At 33.7% G+C, this 23,760-nt stretch overlaps 2 protein-coding genes across 9 annotated transcripts in view; one reads left to right on the top strand and one right to left on the bottom strand.

The window, feature by feature from the left end:
- LOC138331040 (aspartate--tRNA ligase, mitochondrial-like) overlaps window positions 1-23,760 on the top strand; it is a 669,399-nt gene that overhangs the window by 335,287 nt on the left and 310,352 nt on the right. The window lies entirely within an intron of this gene.
- LOC138331034 (uncharacterized) overlaps window positions 1-23,760 on the bottom strand; it is a 213,252-nt gene that overhangs the window by 109,102 nt on the left and 80,390 nt on the right. For 4 of the 5 annotated variants that reach the window (XM_069278489.1, XM_069278490.1, XM_069278488.1 and 1 more), the window contains 4 exons: window positions 23,565-23,688; window positions 12,778-12,960; window positions 11,940-12,112; window positions 275-6,268 (listed from right to left, as the gene is read on the bottom strand). In XM_069278489.1, coding sequence (XP_069134590.1) covers window positions 6,104-6,268; window positions 11,940-12,112; window positions 12,778-12,960; window positions 23,565-23,688 — 645 coding nt within the window. In that variant the 3' untranslated portion in view covers window positions 275-6,103. Of the gene's footprint in view, window positions 1-274; window positions 6,269-11,939; window positions 12,113-12,777; window positions 12,961-23,564; window positions 23,689-23,760 lie in introns of those variants that run through there. The other variant, XR_011209646.1, reaches the window with a different exon arrangement.

Raw genomic sequence — 23,760 nt, 5'->3', positions numbered from 1 at the left:
TATCGCTAACACAGAAATTACTGTACCTAGATACTGGTAAGTACTGTGATGAGAGTCTAAGATTGCTAGTATACTGGTAAGTACTGATGACTGAGAGTTAAGATATGCTAACACAGAAATTACTGTACCTAGATACCTGGTAAGTACTGTGACTGAGAGTCTAAGATATCTAACACAGAAATTACTGTACCTAGTATACCTGGTAAGTACTGTGACTGAGAGTCTAAGATATCGCTAACACAGAAATTACTGTACCCTAGTATACCTGGTAAGTACTGTGACTGAGAGTCTAAGATATCGCTAACACAGAAATTACTGTACCTAGTATACCTGGTAAGTACTGTGACTGAGAGTCTAAGATATCGCTAACACAGAAATTACTGTACCTAGTATACCTGGTAAGTACTGTGACTGAGAGTCAAAGATATCGCTAACACAGAAATTACTGTACCTAGTATACCTGGTAAGTACTGTGTCTGAGAGTCTAAGATATCACTAACACAGAAATTACTGTACCTTGTATACCTGGTAAGTACTGTGACTGAGAGTCTAAGATATTGCTAACACAGAAATTACTGTACCTAGTATACCTGGTAAGTACTGTGACTGAGAGTCTAAGCTATTACTAACACAGAAATTACTGTACCTAGTATACCTGGTAAGTACTGTGACTGAGAGTCAAAGATATCGCTAACACAGAAATTACTGTACCTAGTCTACCTGGTAAGTACTGTGACTGAGAGTCGTAGATATTGCTAACACAGAAATTACTGTACCTAGTATACCTGGTAAGAACTGTGACTGAGAGTCTAAGATATCGCTAACACAGAAATTACTGTACCTAGTATACCTGGTAAGTACTGTGACTGAGAGTCTAAGATATTGTGTGACTGAGAGTCTAAGATATCGCTAACCCTAGAAATTACTGGACCTAGTATACCTGGTAAGTACTGTGACTGAGAGTCTAAGATATCGCTAACACAGAAATTACTGTACCTAGTATACCTGGTAAGTAATGTGACTGAGAGTCTAAGATATCACTAACACAGAAATGATAGTAGCAAACAAACCTTGCTCTGATTTCTCGAAACAAAAGTGCAGACTTAAGTCAAAGACTTAAGTTTTTCTCTTTATGTAATTTTAAAGAAAACGTATTGAGAAATTGGAGCCTGGTAAGAACTGTGGTAATTTGTATATAAACACTTTGATATGTAGAACAGGTTGCACTTTGTGCGTCAACAACAAGGCTATAAACATCCAACAAGTTTACATTTAATATAGCTATATAAATTATATGCATAAAAAAATACTTCTGCTTTCTCGCTTTCTGCATTCTCTATTTTCCAAAATTCATTCAACTTTCATATCCATACACTTACTGCAAATCTTTGTATTGTATCAGTGTTCACACTCTAATTATGACGTATTTCCATTTAAGCACACTATATATGCTAACTCATGAGTCTCATCATTAATATCCTTACTAACATAAATAAATGTATTTTTTTATCGTAAGTTCATTGTGTACTATATACTAAATAATCAGCCATTCTCTCTTTCTCTCTTTAAATTTAAGTTCTTTGTTCTCAGCTCTTGTTACAAAAGCTATGTTCTCAGTAACTCTTGGACTAAATGTATAATATAAATCATTGTGCGATAGAAACAATGGCCTTAATTGATATTAACATTCCATGTTCTACATACAGGTTACGTGGTAGTACCAATTATAGACATTGTAGCTAGATTTTGTTATCAAATCGATGCAATGAAACATATTTACATTTACTTCTCACGATCACTATAGAAATTAACCAAGACAAGTCTATCAGGCAATAAATGACGTTCAAAATGTAACCATTATGACGTCACTAATCTTGATATGGAAACTGTCAAAATGGCTGCTTCATCTTAGGGATAATATATTGATATTCTTCGTTAAACATCTTATCAAGTAAAAATATAGATATAAGCAATAAACTATGTTTTCACGGCAGCTATGGCCCATATAGAAGCCAGAGGTTTTGCAGACAATCATTTCACATCGCATGCTATTGTCCTAACGTGCAATATGAATATTGTCCTAGCATGCAATATGAATATTGTCTCCAACACTCTGGTATATGTACAGATCATAGATAAAACTATATTGTAATGGTTCCATTGTGATGTCATTGCTTTGTGAGCAAATTCTCTCTTTTTTTCTCTTAAATGTATGATATTATGCTCGCAAACACCTACCCATTATGGCAGATAACTTTGCAAAATGAACAAGGACATAGTCATTCAGATCCCCCGCCAATGGACAGCTAAATCAATTAATGCATTAATTTTATATGATAGTAAGAGTATAGGGAAAGTATTTTAAAACCCAACTGCAATTGAAGAATATATACAAAACATATTTATGTTTTTTTTAACAAAGTGAAACCAACTTTGAAAACATTTGCTTCTTTGAAAAATACCAGAATTGATCTTAGCTTTAACAAAGTTCAGTAGCTAACAGTGCGATTTTTGATTTGTTTTAAACAGCGACGAGTTACACAGGAATTAAGTGAATGTTCATAGCAATTGAGTTTGATATATCTGAGTTTCACTGCATGCATATTAAATAAAAAGTAAAGCATAATACAAAATTAGAAGTCCTACATAAAATGTGTCTATGAAATTTCATGGAAATATCTCTGCTGGTTTTAGAGTTGTGCTCCGGAAACGATTCTTACACAAAAATCTGCCATTTTCAGCAATGTTGCCATGGTTACAGAAAAAAGTACAAAAAGTGAAAACCTTAAAATAGCAAAAGGCACTACTAGACCATAAGACTAATGTGCCTATGGAGTTCTGTGCATATATCTCAACCAGTTTTCCAGTTATGCTGCGGAAACGAACCTGGTACAAAAATATGATATTTTCAGCAATGTTTCTATGGTTACGGAAAAAGTGCAAAAAATGAAAACCTAAAAATAGCAAAAGGCACTACTAGACCATAAGAACAATGTGTCTATGAAGTTTCATGGAAATATCTCTGCTGGTTTTAGAGTTGTGCTCCGGAAACGATTCTTACACAAAAATCTGCTATTTTCAGCAATGTTTCCATGGTTACAGAAAAAAGTACAAAAAGTGAAAACCTTAAATTAGCAAAAGGCACTACTAGACCATAAGACCAATGTGTCTATGAAGTTTCGTGGAAATATCTCTTCTGGTTTTAGAGTTATGCTCTGGAAAGAACCTGGTACAAAAATATGATATTTTCAGCAATGTTTCCATGGTTACGGAAAAAATGCAAAAAAATGAAAACCTAAAAATAGCAAAAGGCACTACTTGACCATAAGACCAATGTGTGCATGAAGTTTCGTGGAAATATGTTGACTAGTTTTAGAGTTATGCTCCGGAAACCATTCGTACGGACGGACAGACGGACGGACGGACTGACGGACGGACGGAACCCATTTGTATATCCCCCGCCAACTTCGTTGGGCGGGGATAAAAACAGAATATTCACACAGGAATCAATGTGTAGTACAGAAAAATCAACAGTTGTGGCCCACTCTCCATGCTGCCGGTATATTTCAGTATAAATTGCTCATCCTCAGTCCCAAGTGCAAATCGCTGTCAATTACATGCCCCTGCGTACATAGCCCACATTTCCTGCAATATCATGCAAAATTCAAAATTCAAATCGTTCTGATTTGATTGGTTCTGCTAGACGTTGAGGCAGAACTCTTGTCCAATATACTGTTAGAACAGACACCGTGTGATTTGAAAAGGTGCTGTTATTTCTTCCGTTGGTATCATATTCACATACCTTTTTTGGTTTGTCTTAAAGAGTTCAGATCACTTACATGCTTTTAAATTGTTCACTCATGTGCAACTAAATATATGAATATTTATAACCTCCTCAACAAATGTAGAACTTTATGAATATTTATTACATTCACAGTTAATATAAAACTTTATGAATATTTATTAGATCCACATTTAATATATAACTTAATGAATATTAATTAGATCCGCAGTTGACATAGAACTTTATGAATATTTATTAGATACACAGCGAGTGTGGCCTGTGTACCCAAGGATATTAAGTAAATGTCTGTGTGATTTACACCTGGAACTGAGGATTAACAATATGGAATGTAATAAAGTCTTATGTACAAATATCTAACAAGTTGGGGCGTGTCATCAAAGAAAGGTTGACAAGGATAAAGCAGTCAGAACATCCAGCTGGTCAAGTGATGAGGCCTCTCATACCTAGCGCTGCTTGATGCTTATGTTTAATTTTTAGTTTTTTGATTATTTGATGGCAAATTGTAACAAATTTGCTTGTTAGTTTCAAAACAGAGAAGCGTATGCTGTGATGATAGGAAATGGATGATTTGTCGGTTAAAAATGATCTATTTGAGAAAGAAGACATTTCATTATAAATAATTTGCTTGAGCATAGAGTAATTGAATTATGAGATCAATTTCCCCTACAAAGTGAATTATAAACACGATTCTTTCTGATGCACAATGATAACAGGTGATATTGTATTTAAGGGTCATGTTTCTTTGACTTTATTTTGACCCTTCAAATCTTTTAAATATTCATTTATGTTGAATATGCAAAAACATAAGTAGCAGACGACACACCGATGAAAACCTACACTGGCTTTGTAGAAATGATGAGTCTGAGTTTACATAATGTCCATGGTGGAAGTAATGTGTGACAAGTATTCCTCAACAAAGGTATCTCTGTTGGTATCCCAATCCCTACATCAGTAAAATGTTACAAAGAAAAACGCTTTTTGTACTGCAGACAACCTTAAATAAATGACATTTTCATGAAAACCTCATGTTTCAGTCCTTAATGCTTTCTTCTGGCAAGATTTTGTCCTTTACAGGACCTCTGACTTGATGTATGAGATGGAGAGAATGTTTGTGGTCTCCAATGGATACCATGACATACGATATTGAGAGAATGTTTGTGGTCTCCAATGGATACCATGACATATGACATGGAGAGAATGTGTGTGGTCTCCAATAGATACCATGACATATGACATGGAGAAAATGTTTGTGGTCTCCAATGGATACCATGACATACGACATGGAGAGAATGTTTGTGGTCTCCAATGGATACCATGACATTTGACTTGGAGAAAATGTTTGTGGTCTCCAATGGATACCATGACATACGACATGGAGAGAATGTTTGTGGTCTCCAATGGATACCATGACATACGACATGGAGAGAATGTTTGTGGTCTCCAATGGATACCATGACATACACCATTGGGAAATGTTTGTGGTCTCCAATGGATAACATGACATATGACATGGAGAGAATGTTTGTGGTCTCAAATGGATACCATAACATATGACATGGAGAGAATGTTTGTGGTCTCCAATGGATACCATGACATACACCATGGAGAGAATTTTTGTGGTCTCCAATGGATACCATGACATACACCATGGGGAGAATGTTTGTGGTCTCAAATGGATACCATAACATATGACATGGAGAGAATGTTTGTGGTCTCCAATGGATACCATGACATATGACATCGAGAGAATGTTTGTGGTCTCCAATGGATACCATGACATACGACATGGAGAGAATGTTTGTGGTCTCCAATGGATACCATGACATACACCATGGAGAGAATGTTTGTGGTCTCCAATGGATACCATGACATACACCATGGAGAGAATGTTTGTGGTCTCCAATGGATACCATGACATACACCATGGAGAGAATGTTTGTGGTCTCCAATGGATACCATGACATACACCATGGGTAGAATGTTTGTGGTCTCCAATGGATACCATGACATACACCATGGAGAGAATGTTTGTGGTCTCCAATGGATACCATGACATACACCACGGAGAGAATGTTTGTGGTCTCCAATGGATACCATGACATACACCATGGAGAGAATGTTTGTGGTCTCCAATGGATACCATGACATACACCATGGAGAGAATGTTTGTGGTCTCCAATGGATACCATGACATACACCATGGGTAGAATGTTTGTGGTCTCCAATGGATTCCATGACATGACGTAGAAACATGCTCTTCTTTTGTTAGCTCTTGGCTATATTGTGACTAAGTATGTGTCAATAGAGAACATTTTCCCTTCCAAAGGCCTTGATACACATATCAACAAGCTTGAGAATATTGCCAGCCGCTGAGTTGATCTGCTTTGCTATCTCCTCCGAGTTGAGATGATTTACATATATATCTGGTCTCTCAAAGCCTGCATCCAGAACCTGGTCAACCACCTGTAAAATGGACAGAATATTAGAATTGTTCCCTGTGTTGGGCCTTGACTACAAAATCACAACCAGGGGCAGGGGTTGGACAATTCACAAATTCCCCCAGGGGTTGGACAATTCATGAATTTCCCGGCAAAGGTCAGAAATTTATGAATTCCCCCTGGGGTTGAATGATTCATAAATTCCATAAGGGGTTGAGATCTTGTATACAAAGTATTGTCACTGTGCCACGAGTCCATCGACAGCACATCAGAATTGATCGTGTTATCAACAATGTATGACATGGTGTTATAACATGTTATAAATCAAGGTGCCAAGGCCACTGATAGATGCTGTGAATGAAGGACTCAAACAAAGGAATGAATGAAGAACTCAAACAAAGGAATAAAGAAAATGGTTTTGCATTTAAATATTGAATTTAGTATACTAAGTGTACAGTGTTAAATCAGGGAGTTAAACAAAATATATTTACAGTATATCTTGTTTATTATATGATATTTAAAGTTTTATTATATTTAAAGTTGATTCAATAACAATAAGTTGAATAACTCATTTTCCTGAAGTAAATTTTATATTGAAAATTTTAAATTATTTCTGAAATAACGATTTCAACACCAATAAAACCGGTCATAATCATTTTTTATGATTCTTTATTAATTACTAAAATTATCAATTTCATCAATATCTCTTCAAACATTTAAGAATATTTTCGGAAAAAATATAACATTAGAAATACATGTATTACCACTTCCGGGTATGTTTTGGTTCCCTTTCTAAAAAATTAACATGGGTTGCTTTGACGACTTTTGACTAATAAATCACAGCCAGATGTTTTGCCAAATAAAAGGTACATTATTTCGTTACGTATAACACTCAGATTTATTTTAAATTCACAAGAACACTAGTCGGTAACATAAAAAAAGGGTTAGGGTTAACCCTAAAAAAAATTTCATGTAATGCATCAGACTTCGAAAGACGCAGTAACTGGTTGGGGACATATTATCGCGAAGAACATATTATCGTGATTTTTGCTTTGCCGACTTTTGAATACCCGGTAATAATAAATCATGGCCAGATATTTAAACCAAATAAAAGGTACATTATTTGGTAACTTATAACACTCAAAATTCTTTTTTATTTAAAAGAACGATAACGTCAAGAAAACTAGATGCAATGCATCGGACTTTAGCAAGTCTTCGTAAGGCTACCCTACATTACACGGCAATATAAGTTCATTTGTCACTTTTAGTTGCTCGTACATATATAGATCTATATTATCATTATATTTTGTAAGTTTATGTTGATAAATTTTGTACATTTTCCTTTTCAATAAAACGCAGTTGTCGATTAACAAAAGGCACAACTCCCAGTGACCTATTAACTTTTACTGCGCAATGATATCACCAGACATAGTTCGTCAATGCAACCAAATTAAAAAAACTCTATAACTGTTATAAGAACTTTCTTTTGCAATTATCTTCCTAACATTTCATTACATTAACCCTTTACCACATGCAAACTAGTAGACTGCATCACCAGGCTTCCATGAGGAAAGTATACAATGTTCAATACGAACATTGTTGCAACATCTGTCGAGTGTCTGCACCATCTCAATGGCACTTTTTGAAGTTTTCAGTCTGGATTAATAATACATTTTTAAAGTTGGATTTATTTACTTTCATGTTTATTTTTGAGAAATATTTTGGTAATAAAGTCGCTTCAAATTGAATCAAACCACACAGTGATGCTATCATTTCCAAATATTATTCGATATGAGGACTTCAAAAATTATTGAAAACGTTTACAGGTCAGAAAATGGTCAATTTTCTCTGTCGGAAATGCTCAAAATATTGCTGATTTTTTATAACTTTTAGAAAAAAAATTGCACAAATTACTTGAAATATTGTAAACAAACTAATATATATCTGAATCATGGCTCAGTCAATATATTTGCTCTGAAAAACACTGTTATTTCTGCTTTGTCCGTGCCGGTTCACGACCTGTTCACTGCTACTTTCACTTTCTATCGTTCCGAGTAGTGTTTGTTGTGGGATGTTTGTACGTTATTTGCCGTTGAAAAATGCACGAAAATAATATATCAGCTTTAAATGAAGTATATTAAAGGTTTATTGAAGTTTTGACAACAAGTTTCTAACAAAATTATCAACACTCACGGCTGTAAACTCGCCAGTCCATTCCAACACGGCGTCAGGTAATGGCGATAGTACGGGACCTCGCCGTTCTTCATGACCGTCAGATTTTCGATCGGTCAAATTGAATAAAACATCGTCTAAATCATTGTCAGATTATATGCTTTTAGGCCTGTGATATTTAAATATCATGACATTGTACTTATAATTACAAATATCTGCCGTAATATCAACAACAGAAGCCATGATGGCGTCCCCGGTAACATGAGTGAAGCAGTGAACACATGTGTGATTTTCTCGGTTAATTTATTCAGAGTTTTATATAGTAACACTGTGCCGATTTTTGATTGGTTAGAAATTTGGTCACGTCTATAATTAGATTGTAAAGTCTGAACACAGGTGGCGCTTTTATCACGTGATACGAAGCTAGCAAAACATTGATAGTCAAAATGGCGTCCAGAGTCGCTTGCATTGAGATCGTGTACGGGCGTCCAGAGGCGCTTACATTGAGATGGTGCGGGGGCGTCCAAAGTCGCTTACATGGGGCAAGGGGTAAAGGCGTCCAGAGGCGCTTACAGGTGGTAAAGGGTTAACCGATCAGTAGCATGAATTACGTAAAATTGAAATAGACAATGTCTGACATACACAATCCAAAATCGACCGAAAGTCTGCCGCGGAGGAAGACATCGAAGAAGGCATTGTTTGTGATTTTTGGGACTATACAAGACACGTAGGGATACATAAATCATAGAGTCCCAACTGAACACTTAATTCATACCGCCTATAGTGCATATTTATGTACAAATTTAATGTTTGTGGTTTTGAATACTAAGGTTCGATTTATTCATACTATCAAGTAATATGTAAAATAAACAAAACAACATTTAATTTTCATAGCGGAGTGGTTTTATTGTTTAGATGTGCACAGGCTTGCCGAGCGTACCTAAGAATGCTGTTTCACAGCATCAAAAAGGTCAATCTTAAAATTTATCAATTATGTTGTATAAAGAAATTTTACCAATTTCATCTAGAATTACGTTTCTAACTGTTTCATTTTACCTTATCCAGCTGTACATAAGCAAACTTGAACGAATGCAAAAGAGAATACTTGGTATCATTCTAGACGAAGATTATACTGTATCAGGTGAGGAATTTCTTTGTAAATTAATATGGCTACCTTTTAGCAAAAGGGTAATATATAAGGAGTGTATTCTTATGTTCAAAGTTATCAACAAATTATGTCCTAATTATTTAGATTGTGACAATCTAGTATCCAATGTTCATGAAAAGAAGACTAGATCAGCCAGTACAGGGAAATATGTATTACCAAGATTTAAAACAGAAAAATTTAAGAGCTCATTTCAGAATAGTGGACCATCACTATGGAATGATCTGCCAGAGAGTGTTTCTAAAACTACAAAACTCTCTAAATTCAAATATGAATGCAAAAAACACTTTCTACATGTATCTCAATAATCACTGTTTCATTTGCTTCTTGATTCTATTTTAGTAAACCCAACACTTTTTGTTCTTTTCTTTTCTTAGTAAACTATCGTTAATTAATCAAACAAAATCAATTTTAATGCATGCTATAATAGCATATATTCAGTCAATTTTTATTCTTTTGTCATATTGGCATATATGTATATTAAACAATATATTATATACAATTCATTAAGATGTGATTTTTATTTTTCCATATATTTATGCACCATGAGCTTTATGAGTGCCTTTTTAATTTTTAATACTATTTTCTGTGATAAGCTGACTGTGATATCCATTATGATAATACATGTAACCCTTTAATATGTATTGTCTGTGATATATACAATGTTGTAAATATTGTATATTTTTATGTCGACCAATTGGAAGACGAGTCTCTGACTCAAAGTGTTATCGACTCTCAATAAAGTCTATTATTATAATGGTTACGCCGCATGAATTCACAACACAACAAAACTCTTTCAAGGTTAAAACTGGTGACAAATCAGCAAACAATAAATGGAGTGCGGGTCAGTTAATTATGAAATAATTCAGTTTAGATTAGGTGACTTAAGGATGTCCCAAAAGGTTGAGGTTAGCAGTAGAACCTGCCCACTGATTTACGTGAATTTAAATCTTCTAAAAAGGTGAATACATACATGCCATATTTTTCTAGGGGTGGTAAGGGAGATTGGTAACCATTTTAAGGGATTTTGGTCTCAAATAAGGGAGGTATACGCGCGACATATATGAATAAATTCTATATCTGCTTTTTTATGATGAAATTCTTTGCAAAATAAACACAAACACGTAATTTCATATTCTGTAACAATTTTGCTTCATTTAGGTATCAATTTTCACATTGCATTTGCTTTCTTTGCTTTTTGGATTTACAGCATTAGTCAGAGTGAAACAGTCTGCATTCATATTGAATTTTACTGAAATAAAGGAATGTGTGGTTTTGCAAAAGTAGTCACATCCCTATATCTACACCCAGTTCTAAAGCAGTTTTATTGTTCAAAATAGTAGAATGGGCTTTTTAATATATCTTTCACAACAACGGATTTTACAAGCACTAACAGTAGTATTCAAAATGAAATTATTGAAAAAAACAAAAAAAATCTTTTTAATTTGATTTATTCAAATTCGGTTACTTATGATATTTTTTAATTATTAATGTATTTTTTTTTAATTCACACCGAAATTCTTAAAAAAATAATACCTTTTCCATATTTAAAAACGTGATTATTAGGAATCCGGAATCTATAAAATCTGGATCATCCATTACAATTACCTAAAATGGCGGCCATTACAATTGCAAATATAGATAAGCCCATTTAACATTATAAAAGTGAGTAAATCATTTACAGTTGTAAGCAGTATTTGTTTTGTAGTAATGCTCACTAGCTGTAGTCATAAAATTTATTGAAAGGCCAGCTGATTGTTTTCTAGGCGGCCGATCGGCTGCTTGACTTCAGTTTACGTAAAATACAAACGTGAGTGAAAGTGACACCACGAGCCAAGGTGGAAATAGCCCAAGGCTGCTAATTAGGGCCACTGGGGTGTTGGTCAGGGGGTCAAGGAGTGGTTACTCTCTTGCTAAAATTAACCTAGGATGTACACAAATATGGCGGCGAAAATAAAACGGAGGGGTTTACGGAATACGGAAATTTAGACTCTTCTCACAGCAGACAATAAAAGGCTTTAAAATACGGGAGGTTTTGTCTCATTGTGGGAGGTATGGCATGTATGTGAATATCTAGAGTTATATTTGGTCACCATAATCATCATAGAACTAAATAACAAATACAGGAAGTTAATCCACAAATTCTTTTTTTCTTCCTTATGATATTAGCATATTCGACCCAATAAGCGCCCAGGGCATTTAAAAAATTGAAAAAAATGAAAAGGTGCTTAATAAGAAAAAAATATTGCAATCCTTTACAGTTTTGGTCTTTCTTTATGCCCAAGCAATTGAAATTGAGGTCTCAAGAGGGGGAGGGGTGCTTACTGGGTGGAATATGGTAGTTTATTTAGGTACTGACCTCCATGCCGAGAGAGCAGATGGAGTGGAGAGATTGTCCAGACTTTGCAGGACACTTGAAGCAGTACAGGGCCTTGTACACAACATTAGGAAACTGACAATGGTGAAAGTACCCCAGCAGGTCAAGGCTCGTGTCCTGGAACGCTTGGTCGGCATCAAAGTTGATCAGGTGACCTACCAATATAGAACCATCAGGACAAGTGAGCTATGAAAATATTATTTGGTTTAATTAATTTAACGTTCTATTAATCATTTAAGTGTCAGGTTTAGATGGTGAAGGAAGGCTGAAGTACTCACATTCTGGGTCGCGAGTTCAAATCACACATGATTTATTTGTTTAAATGTCATAGCAAAGGTCAGTAAGGATGTGCCAAGGTCAGTCAGGATGTGTCAAGGTCAGTCAGGATGTGCCAAGGTCAGTCAGGATGTGTCAAGGTCAGTCAGGATGTGTCAAGGTCAGTCAGGATGTGTCAAGGTCAGTTAGGATGTGCCAAGATCAGTCAGGATGTGTCAAGGTCAGTCAGGTTGTGCCAAGGTCAGTCAGGATGTGTCAAGGTCAGTCAGGATGTGTCAAGGATGTGTCAAGGTTAGTCAGGATGTGTCAAGGTCAGTCAGGATGTGCCAAGGTCAGTCAGGATGTGTCAAGGTCAGTCAGGATGTGTCATGGTCAGTCAGGATGTGCCAAGGTCAGTCAGGATGTGCCAAGGTCAGTCAGGATGTGCCAAGTTTAGGTATGGATTGGAGAATACATATAACTTATCTATTCACAGATGAAAAAGCCATCTTTGTGAATATAACCAGCTATCGTGGACTTTGATTTCTGACGAGAGGCAACTTACCTTTATAGCCAAGGTGGAGATTTTTGGAGTGGAGAGTCTTAGTTAGATACCAGAGGAGAACATACTCCAGCTGCATCTTCTCCATACGAGAAAACGGCACCGCAGTCGCCGTCATTCCATCCAGTTTGTTGAGGTACACTGATTCGTTTTTCACCACACGTGGAATTGACACAGTTAACAAACCTATGTAACGATAATTTAGAACAAGACTTATTGGTTTGGTGATGAAATACTAACAAATCTATGTAATGATGAATTAGAACAAGACTTATTGGTTTGGTGATGAAATACTAACAAACCTATGTAACTATAAATTAGAACAAGACTTATTGGTTTGGTGATGAAATACTAACAAACCTATGTAACGATAAATTAGAACAAGACTTATTGGTTTGGTGATGAAATAGTACATTAACAAACCTATGTAACTATAAATTAGAACAAGACTTATTGGTGTGGTGATGAAATACTAACAAACCTATGTAATGATAAATTAGAACAAGACTTATTGGCTTGGTGATGAAATACTAACAAATCTATGTAATGATAAATTAGAACAAGACTTATTGGTTTGGTGATGAAATACTAACAAACCTATGTAACGATAAATTAGAACAAGACTTATTGGTTTGGTGATGAAATACTAACAAATCTATGTAACGATAAATTAGAACAAGACTTATTGGTTTGGTGATGAAATAGTACATTAACAAACCTATGTAACTATAAATTAGAACAAGACTTATTGGTTTGGTGATGAAATACTAACAAACCTATGTAATGATAAATTAGAACAAGACTTATTGGTTTGGTGATGAAATACTAACAAACCTATGTAATGATAAATTAGAACAAGACTTATTGGTTTGGTGATGAAATACTAACAAACCTATGTAACTATAAATTAGAACAAGACTTATTGGTTTGGTGATGAAATTAGAACAAGACTTATTGGTTTGGTGATGAAATACTAACAAATCTATGTAATGATAAATTAGAACAAGACTTATATTGGTTTGGTGATGAAATACTAACAAACCTATGTAACGATAAATTAGAACAAGACTTATTGGTTTGGTGATGAAATACTAACAAATCTATGTAATGATAAATTAGAACAAGACTTATTGGTTTGGTGATGAAATACTAACAAATCTATGTAATGATAAATTAGAACAAGACTTATTGGTTTGGTGATGAAATACTAACAAATCTATGTAATGATAAATTAGAACAAGACTTATTGGTTTGGTGATGAAATACTAACAAATCTATGTAATGATAAATTAGAACAAGACTTATTGGTTTGGTGATGAAATACTAACAAACCTATGTAACGATAAATTAGAACAAGTCTTATTGGTTTGGTGATGAAATACTAACAAATCTATGTAATGATGAATTAGAACAAGACTTATTGGTTTGGTGATGAAATACTAAGAAACCTATGTAATGATAATTTAGAACAAGACTTATTGGCTTGGTGATGAAATAGTACATAAACAAATCTATGTAATGATAAATTAGAACAAGACTTATTGGTTTGGTGATGAAATAGTACATTAACAAATCTATGTAATGATAAATTAGGACAAGACTTATTGGTTTGGTGATGAAATACTAACAAACCTATGTAACTATAAATTAGAACAAGACTTATTGTTTTGGTGATGAAATACTAACAAACCTATGTAACTATAAATTAGAACAAGACTTATTGGTTTGGTGATGAAATACTAACAAATCTATGTAATGATAAATTAGAACAAGACTTATTGGTTTGGTGATGAAATACTAACAAACCTATGTAATGATAAATTAGAACAAGACTTATTGGTTTGGTGATGAAATAGTACATTAACAAACCTATGTAATGATAAATTAGGACAAGACTTATTGGTTTGGTGATGAAATACTAACAAACCTATGTAACGATAAATTAGAACAAGACTTATTGGCTTGGTGATGAAATACTAACAAACCTATGTAACGATAAATTAGAGCAAGACTTATTGTTTTGGTGATGAAATACTAACAAACCTATGTAACTATAAATTAGAACAAGACTTATTGTTTTGGTGATGAAATACTAACAAACCTATGTAATGATAAATTAGAACAAGACTTATTGGTTTGGTGATGAAATACTAACAAACCTATGTAATGATAAATTAGAACAAGACTTATTGGTTTGGTGATGAAATACTAACAAATCTATGTAATGATAAATTAGAACAAGACTTATTGGTTTGGTGATGAAATACTAACAAATCTATGTAATGATAAATTAGAACAAGACTTATTGGTTTGGTGATGAAATACTAACAAACCTATGTAACGATAAATTAGAACAAGTCTTATTGGTTTGGTGATGAAATACTAACAAATCTATGTAATGATGAATTAGAACAAGACTTATTGGTTTGGTGATGAAATACTAAGAAACCTATGTAATGATAAATTAGAACAAGACTTATTGGTTTGGTGATGAAATACTAACAAATCTATGTAATGATAAATTAGAACAAGACTTATTGGTTTGGTGATGAAATAGTACATTAACAAATCTATGTAATGATAAATTAGAACAAGACTTATTGGTTTGGTGATGAAATACTAACAAACCTATGTAACGATAAATTAGAACAAGACTTATTGGTTTGGTGATGAAATACTAACAAACCTATGTAACTATAAATTAGAAACAAGACTTATTGGTTTGGTGATGAAATACTAACAAACCTATGTAATGATAAATTAGAACAAGACTTATTGGTTTGGTGATGAAATACTAACAAATCTATGTAACTATAAATTAGAACAAGACTTATTGGTTTGGTGATGAAATACTAACAAACCTATGTAACGATAAATTAAAACAAGTCTTATTGGTTTGGTGATGAAATACTAACAAATCTATGTAATGATGAATTAGAACAAGACTTATTGGTTTGGTGATGAAATACTAAGAAATCTATGTAACTATAAATTAGAACAAGACTTATTGGTTTGGTGATGAAATACTAACAAATCTATGTAACGATAATTTAGAACAAGACTTATTGGCTTGGTGATGAAATACTAACAAACCTATGTAACGATAAATTAGAACAAGACTTATTGGTTTGGTGATGAAATACTAACAAACCTATGTAACTATAAATTAGAACAAGACTTATTGTTTTGGTGATGAAATACTAACAAACCTATGTAACGATAAATTAGAACAAGACTTATTGGTTTGGTGATGAAATACTAACAAATCTATGTAATGATGAATTAGAACAAGACTTATTGGTTTGGTGATGAAATAGTACATTAACAAATCTATGTAACGATAAATTAGAACAAGACTTATTGGTTTGGTGATGCAATACTAACAAATCTATGTAACGATAAATTAGAACAAGACTTATTGGTTTGGTGATGAAATAGTACATTAACAAATCTATGTAACGATAAATTAGAACAAGACTTATTGGTTTGGTGATGAAATAGTACATTAACAAATCTATGTAATGATAAAATTAGAACAAGACTTATTGGTTTGGTGATGAAATACTACATATGTTTGGTGATGAAATACTAACAAACCTATGTAACTATAAATTAGAACAAGACTTATTGGTTTGGTGATGAAATACTAACAAACCTATGTAACGATAAATTAGAACAAGACTTATTGGTTTGGTGATGCAATACTATCAAATCTATGTATTGATAAATTAGAACAAGACTTATTGGTTTGGTGATGAAATAGTACATAAACAAATCTATGTAATGATAAATTAGAACAAGACTTATTGGTTTGGTGATGAAATACTAACAAATATATGTAATGATAAATTAGAACAAGACTTATTGGTTTGGTGATGAAATAGTACATAAACAAATCTATGTAATGATAAATTAGAACAAGACTTATTGGTTTGGTGATGAAATACTAACAAATCTATGTAATGATAAATTAGAACAAGACTTATTGGTTTGGTGATGAAATACTAACAAACCTATGTAATGATAAATTAGAACAAGACTTATTGGTTTGGTGATGAAATACTAACAAACCTATGTAATGATAAATTAGAACAAGACTTATTGGTTTGGTGATGAAATACTAACAAACCTATGTAATGATAAATTAGAACAAGACTTATTGGTTTGGTGATGAAATAGTACATAAACAAACCTATGTAATGATAAATTAGAACAAGACTTATTGGCTTGGTGATGAAATACTAACAAACCTATGTAAAGATAAATTAGAACAAGACTTATTGGTTTGGTGATGAAATAGTACATTAACAAACCTATGTAACTATAAATTAGAACAAGACTTGTTGGTTTGGTGATGAAATACTAACAAATCTATGTAATGATAATTTAGAACAAGACTTATTGGTTTGGTGATGAAATACTAACAAACCTATGTAACGATAAATTAGAACAAGACTTATTGGTTTGGTGATGAAATACTAACAAACCTATGTAACGATAAATTAGAACAAGACTTATTGGTTTGGTGATGAAATACTAACAAACCTATGTAATGATAAATTAGAACAAGACTTATTGGTTTGGTGATGAAATACTAACAAACCTATGTAACGATAAATTAGAACAAGACTTATTGGTTTGGTGATGAAATACTAACAAACCTATGTAATGATAAATTAGAACAAGACTTATTGGTTTGGTGATGAAATACTAACAAACCTATGTAACTATAAATTAGAACAAGACTTATTGGCTTGGTGATGAAATACTAACAAACCTATGTAACGATAAATTAGAACAAGACTTATTGGTTTGGTGATGAAATAGTACATTAACAAACCTATGTAATGATAAATTAGAACAAGACTTATTGGTTTTGGTGATGCAATACTATCAAACCTATGTAAATGATAAATTAGAACAAGACTTATTGGTTTGGTGATGAAATAGTACATAAACAAATCTATGTAATGATAAATTAGAACAAGACTTATTGGTTTGGTGATGAAATACTAACAAATATATGTAATGATAAATTAGAACAAGACTTATTGGTTTGGTGATGAAATACTAACAAACCTATGTAACGATAAATTAGAACAAGACTTATTGGTTTGGTGATGAAATAGTACATTAACAAACCTATGTAATGATAAATTAGAACAAGACTTATTGGTTTGGTGATGAAATACTAACAAACCTATGTAATGATAAATTAGAACAAGACTTATTGGTTTGGTGATGAAATACTAACAAATCTATGTAATGATAAATTAGAACAAGACTTATTGGTTTGGTGATGAAATACTAACAAACCTATGTAATGATAAATTAGAACAAGACTTATTGGTTTGGTGATGAAATACTAACAAACCTATGTAATGATAAATTAGAACAAGACTTATTGGTTTGGTGATGAAATACTAACAAACCTATGTAATGATAAATTAGAACAAGACTTATTGGTTTGGTGATGAAATACTAACAAATCTATGTAATGATAAATTAGAACAAGACTTATTGGTTTGGTGATGAAATACTAACAAATCTATGTAATGATAAATTAGAACAAGACTTATTGGTTTGGTGATGAAATACTAACAAACCTATGTAATGATAAATTAGAACAAGACTTATTGGTTTGGTGATGAAATACTAACAAATCTATGTAATGATAAATTAGAACAAGACTTATTGGTTTGGTGATGAAATACTAACAAACCTATGTAACGATAAATTAGAACAAGACTTATTGGTTTGGTGATGAAATACTAACAAATCTATGTAATGATAAAAATAGAACAAGACTTATTGGTTTGGTGATGAAATACTAACAAATCTATGTAATGATAAAAATAGAACAAGATTTATTGGTTTGTGATGAAATACTAACAAATCTATGTAATGATGAATTAGAACAAGACTTATTGGTTTGGTGATGAAATACTAACAAACCTATGTAATGATAAAAATAGAACAAGACTTATTGGTTTGGTGATGAAATACTAACAAACCTATGTAATGATAATTTAGAACAAGACTTATTGGTTTGGTGATAAAATAGTACATTAACGACCTATGTAACTATAAATCAGAACAAGAACACTGACTTGTCAAAAAGGGCCCCGCTCAATGTGCCACTTTTGGTTTGGTGATAAAATATATTTTTTATGTATGTTTGTCAAAAAGGGCCCCGCTCAATGTGCCTTCTTTTTTTTTTTTGTATGTTTTGCGTCTGATAGTCTTAATAATCAAACTAATTCCCAACAAACTTCTAACCTTGAAGAAGTGTAATGAAATGAATGACACCTGTCCAAAATTAAAAGGAATCCCCAATGTGAATCAGTATATCAATATACTGTAACCAACTGAAAGCATGTAACCGTCTGTCAGTGTACGATATGATACGGTCATTTTATGGACACCTCTGTATAAAGGCATTTGTGTAAGTGTTGTCCCTGGAGTGTTTGACTACTTTAAATAAGATATCCTCAATCTTTACCTGTTACTGGGCCAAATATGAGATACTAAATCTTTACCTTGTACTGAGCCGAATAAGACATCCTAAATCTTTACCTGGTACTGAGCCCAATAAGAGATCCTAAATCTGTACCTGTCACTGAGCCAAATAAGAGATCCGAAATCTTTACCTGGTACTGGGCCAAACAAGAGATCCTAAATCTTTACGTGTTACTGAGCCAAATAAGAGATCCTAAATCTTTACCTGTTACTGGGCCAAACAAGAGATCCTAAATCTTTACGTGTTACTGAGCCAAATAAGAGATCCTAAATCTTTACCTGTTACAGGGCCAAATAAGAGATCCTAAATCTTTACCTGTTACAAGGCCAAACAAGAGATCCTAAATCTTAACCTGGTACTGAGCCAAATAAGATCCTAAAACTTTAACTGTTACTGAGCCAAATAAGAGATCCTAAATCTTTACCTGGTACTGGGCCAAACAAGAGATAATAAATCTTTACTTGTTACAGGGCCAAATAAGAGATCCTTAATCTTTACCTGTTACAGGGACAAACAAGAGATCCTTAATCTTTACCTGGTACTGAGCCAAATAAGAGATCCTAAAACTTTACCTGTTACAAGGCCAAATAAGAGATCCTAAATCTTTACCTGGTACTGGGCCAAACAAGAGATCATAAATCTTTACCTGTTACAGGGCCAAATAAGAGATCCTTAATCTTTACCTGTTACAGGGACAAACAAGAGATCCTTAATCTTTACCTGGTACTGAGCCAAACAAGAGATACTAAATCTTTACCTATTACTGGGACAAATAAAAGATACTAAATATTTACCTGTTAATGGGCCAAATAAGAGATCCTAAATCTTTACCTGGTACTGAGCCAAACAAGAGATCCTAAATCTTTACCTGGTACTGAGCCAAATAAGAGATACTAAATCTTTACCCGTTAATGGGCCAAATAAGAGATCCTAAATCTTTACCTGTTCCTAAGCCAAATAAGAGATCCTAAATCTTTACCTGGTACTGAGCCTAATAAGAGATACCAAATCTTTAACTGTTCCTGAGCCAAATAAGAGATCATAAATCTTTACCTGTTACAAGGCCAAACAAGAGATCCTTAATCTTTACCTGTTACTAGGCCAAATAAGAGATCCTAAATCTTTACATGTTACTGAGCCAAACAAGAGATCCTAAATCTTTACCTGTTAATGAGCCAAACAAGAGATCCTAAATCTTTACCTGGTACTGAGCCAAATAAGAGATCCTAAATCTTTACCTGGTACTGGGCCAAACAAGAGATCCTAAATCTTTACCTGTTACAAGGCCAAACAAGAGATCCTAAATCTTTACCTGGTACTGAGCCAAATAAGAGATACTAAATGTTTACCTGTTACTGGGCCAAATAAGAGATCCTAAATCTATACCTGGTATTGAGACAAATAAGAGATACTAAATCTTTACCTGTTACTGGGCCAAATAAGAGATCCCAAATCTTTACCTGTTACTGAGCCAAATAAGAGATACTAAATGTTTACCTGTTACTGAGCCAAACAAGAGATCCTAAATCTTTACCTGGTACTGAGCCAAATAAGAGATACTAAATATTTACCTGGTACTGGGCCAAATAAGGGATCTTAAATCTTTACCTGTTACTGAGCCAAATAAGAGATCCTAAATCTTTACCTGGTACTGGGAAAAACAAGAGATCCTAAATCATAACCTGTTACAAGGCCAAATAAGAGATCCTAAATCTATACCTGGTATTGAGACAAATAAGAGATACTAAATCTTTACCTGTTACTGGGCCAAATAAGAGATCCCAAATCTTTACCTGTTACTGAGCCAAATAAGAGATACTAAATCTTTACCTGTTACTGAGCCAAACAAGAGATCCTAAATCTTTACCTGGTACTGAGCCAAATAAGAGATACTAAATATTTACCTGGTACTGGGCCAAATAAGGGATCTTAAATCTTTACCTGTTACTGAGCCAAATAAGAGATCCTAAATCTTTAACTGGTACTAGGCCAAACAAGAGATCCTATATCTTTACCTGTTACTGAGCCAAACAAGAGATCCTAAATCTTTACCTGGTACTGGGAAAAACAAGAGATCCTAAATCATAACCTGTTACAAGGCCAAATAAGAGATCCTAAATCTTTTCCTGGTACTGGGCCAAACAAGAGATCCTAAATCTTTACCTGGTACTGAGCCAAATAAGAGATCATTAATCTTTACCTGGAACTGGGCCAAATAAGAGATCCTAAATATTTACCTGTTACAAGGCCAAACAAGAGATCCTAAATCTTTACCTGGTTCTGGGCCAAACAAGAGATCCTAAATCTTTACCTGTTACAAGGCCAAACAAGAGATCCTAAATCTTTACCTGGTACTGAGCCAAATAAGAGATACTAAATGTTTACCTGTTACTGGGCCAAATAAGAGATCCTAAATCTTTACCTGGTACTGAGCCAAATAAGAGATACTAAATCTTTACCTGTTACTGAGCCAAACAAGAGATACTAAATCTTTACCTGTTCCTGAGCCAAATAAGAGATCCTAAATCTTTACCTGGTACTGGGCCAAACAAGAGATCCTAAATCTTTACCTGGTACAAGACCAAACAAGAGATCCTAAATCTTTACCTGGTACTGGGCCAAACAAGAGATCCTAAATCTTTACCTATTAATGAGCCAAATAGGAGATCCTAAATCTTTACCTGTTACTGAGCCAAACAAGATATCCTAAATATTTACCTATTAATGAGCCAAATAGGAGATTCTAAATATTTACCTGTTAATAGGCCAAATAAGAGATCCTAAATCTTTACCTGTTACTGAGCCAAATATGAGATCATAAATCTTTACCTGGTACTGGGCCAAACAAGAGATCCTAAATCTTTACCTGTGACTGAGCCAAACAAGAGATCCTTAATCTTTACCTGGTACTGAGTCAAATAAAAGATACAAAATATTTACCTGTTACTGGGCCAAATAAGAGATCATAAATCTTTACCTGGTACTGGGCCAAACAAGAGATCCTAAATCTTTACCTGTTAATGAGCCAAACAAGAGATCCTAAATCTTTACCTGGTACTAAGCCAAATAAGAGATCCTAAATCTTTACCTGGTACTGGGCCAAACAAGAGATCCTAAATCTTTACCTGTTACAAGGCCAAACAAGAGATCCTAAATCTTTACCTGGTACTGAGCCAAATAAGAGATACTAAATGTTTACCTGTTACTGGGCCAAATAAGAGATCCTAAATCTTTACCTCTTCCTGAGCCAAATAAGGGATCCTAAATTTTTACCTGGTAATGAGTCAAATAAGTGATACTTAATCTTTTCCTGTTACTGAGCCAAACAAGAGATCCTAAATCTTTACCTGGTACTTGGCCAAACAAGAGATCCTAAATCTTTACCTGTTACTGAGCCAAACAAGAAATCCTAAATCTTTACCTGTTACTGAGCCAAATAAGAGATCCTAAATCTTTACCTAGTACTGAGCTAAATAAGAGATACTAAATCTTTACCTGTTACTGAGCCAAACAAGAGATCCTAAATCTTTACCTGTTAATGGGCCAAACAAGAGATCCAAAATCTTTACCTGGTACTGGGCCAAACAAGAGATCCTAAATCTTTACCTGTTAATGAGGTAAATAAGAGATCCTAAATCTTTACTTAGTACTGGGCCAAACAAGAGATCCTAAATCTTTACCTGGTACTGGGCCAAACAAGAGATTCTAAATCTTTACCTGTTAATGAGCCAAAAAAGAGATCCTAAATCTTTAACTGGTACTGGACCAAATAAGAGATCCTAAATCTTTACCTGTTAATGGGCCAAACAAGAGATCCTAAATCTTTACCTGGTACTGGGCCAAACAAGAGATACTAAATCTTTACCTGTTAATGAGCCAAAAAAGAGATCCTAAATCTTTAACTGGTACTGGACCAAATAAGAGATTCAAATCTTTACCTGTTAATGGGCCAAACAAGAGATCCTAAATCTTTACCAGATACTGGGACAAATAAGAGATACTAAATATTTACCTGGTACTGGGCCAAACAAGAGATACTAAATCTTTACCTGTTAATGAGCCAAAAAAGAGATCCTAAATCTTTAACTGGTACTGGACCAAATAAGAGATTCAAATCTTTACCTGTTAATGGGCCAAACAAGAGATCCTAAATCTTTACCAGATACTAGGCCAAATAAGAGATTCTTACTCTTTACCTGTTAATGAGCCAAATAAGAGATACTAAATCTTTACCTGGTACTGAGCTAAATAAGAGATACTAAATCTTTACCTGTTAATGAGCCAAATTCTGATTTTTGAGTTTCCAGGACACTTCTCCAGGCACTGTCCCCTTTGACCAGCTCCAGGTCACTCTTGGACAAGGACCACAACATGGATGGCGGAGTATGGTATAACTACAAAATCAGTACATATTGTTACCTTGAGAATGTTTTTAATTTCTTGTTTTCTCTTCAAATTAAAAACAG

The sequence above is a fragment of the Argopecten irradians genome, chromosome 9 (assembly GCF_041381155.1).
Source record: "Argopecten irradians isolate NY chromosome 9, Ai_NY, whole genome shotgun sequence".
Classification (NCBI taxonomy): Eukaryota; Metazoa; Mollusca; class Bivalvia; order Pectinida; family Pectinidae; genus Argopecten; species Argopecten irradians.
This window is presented reverse-complemented; position numbering and strand designations above follow the sequence as displayed.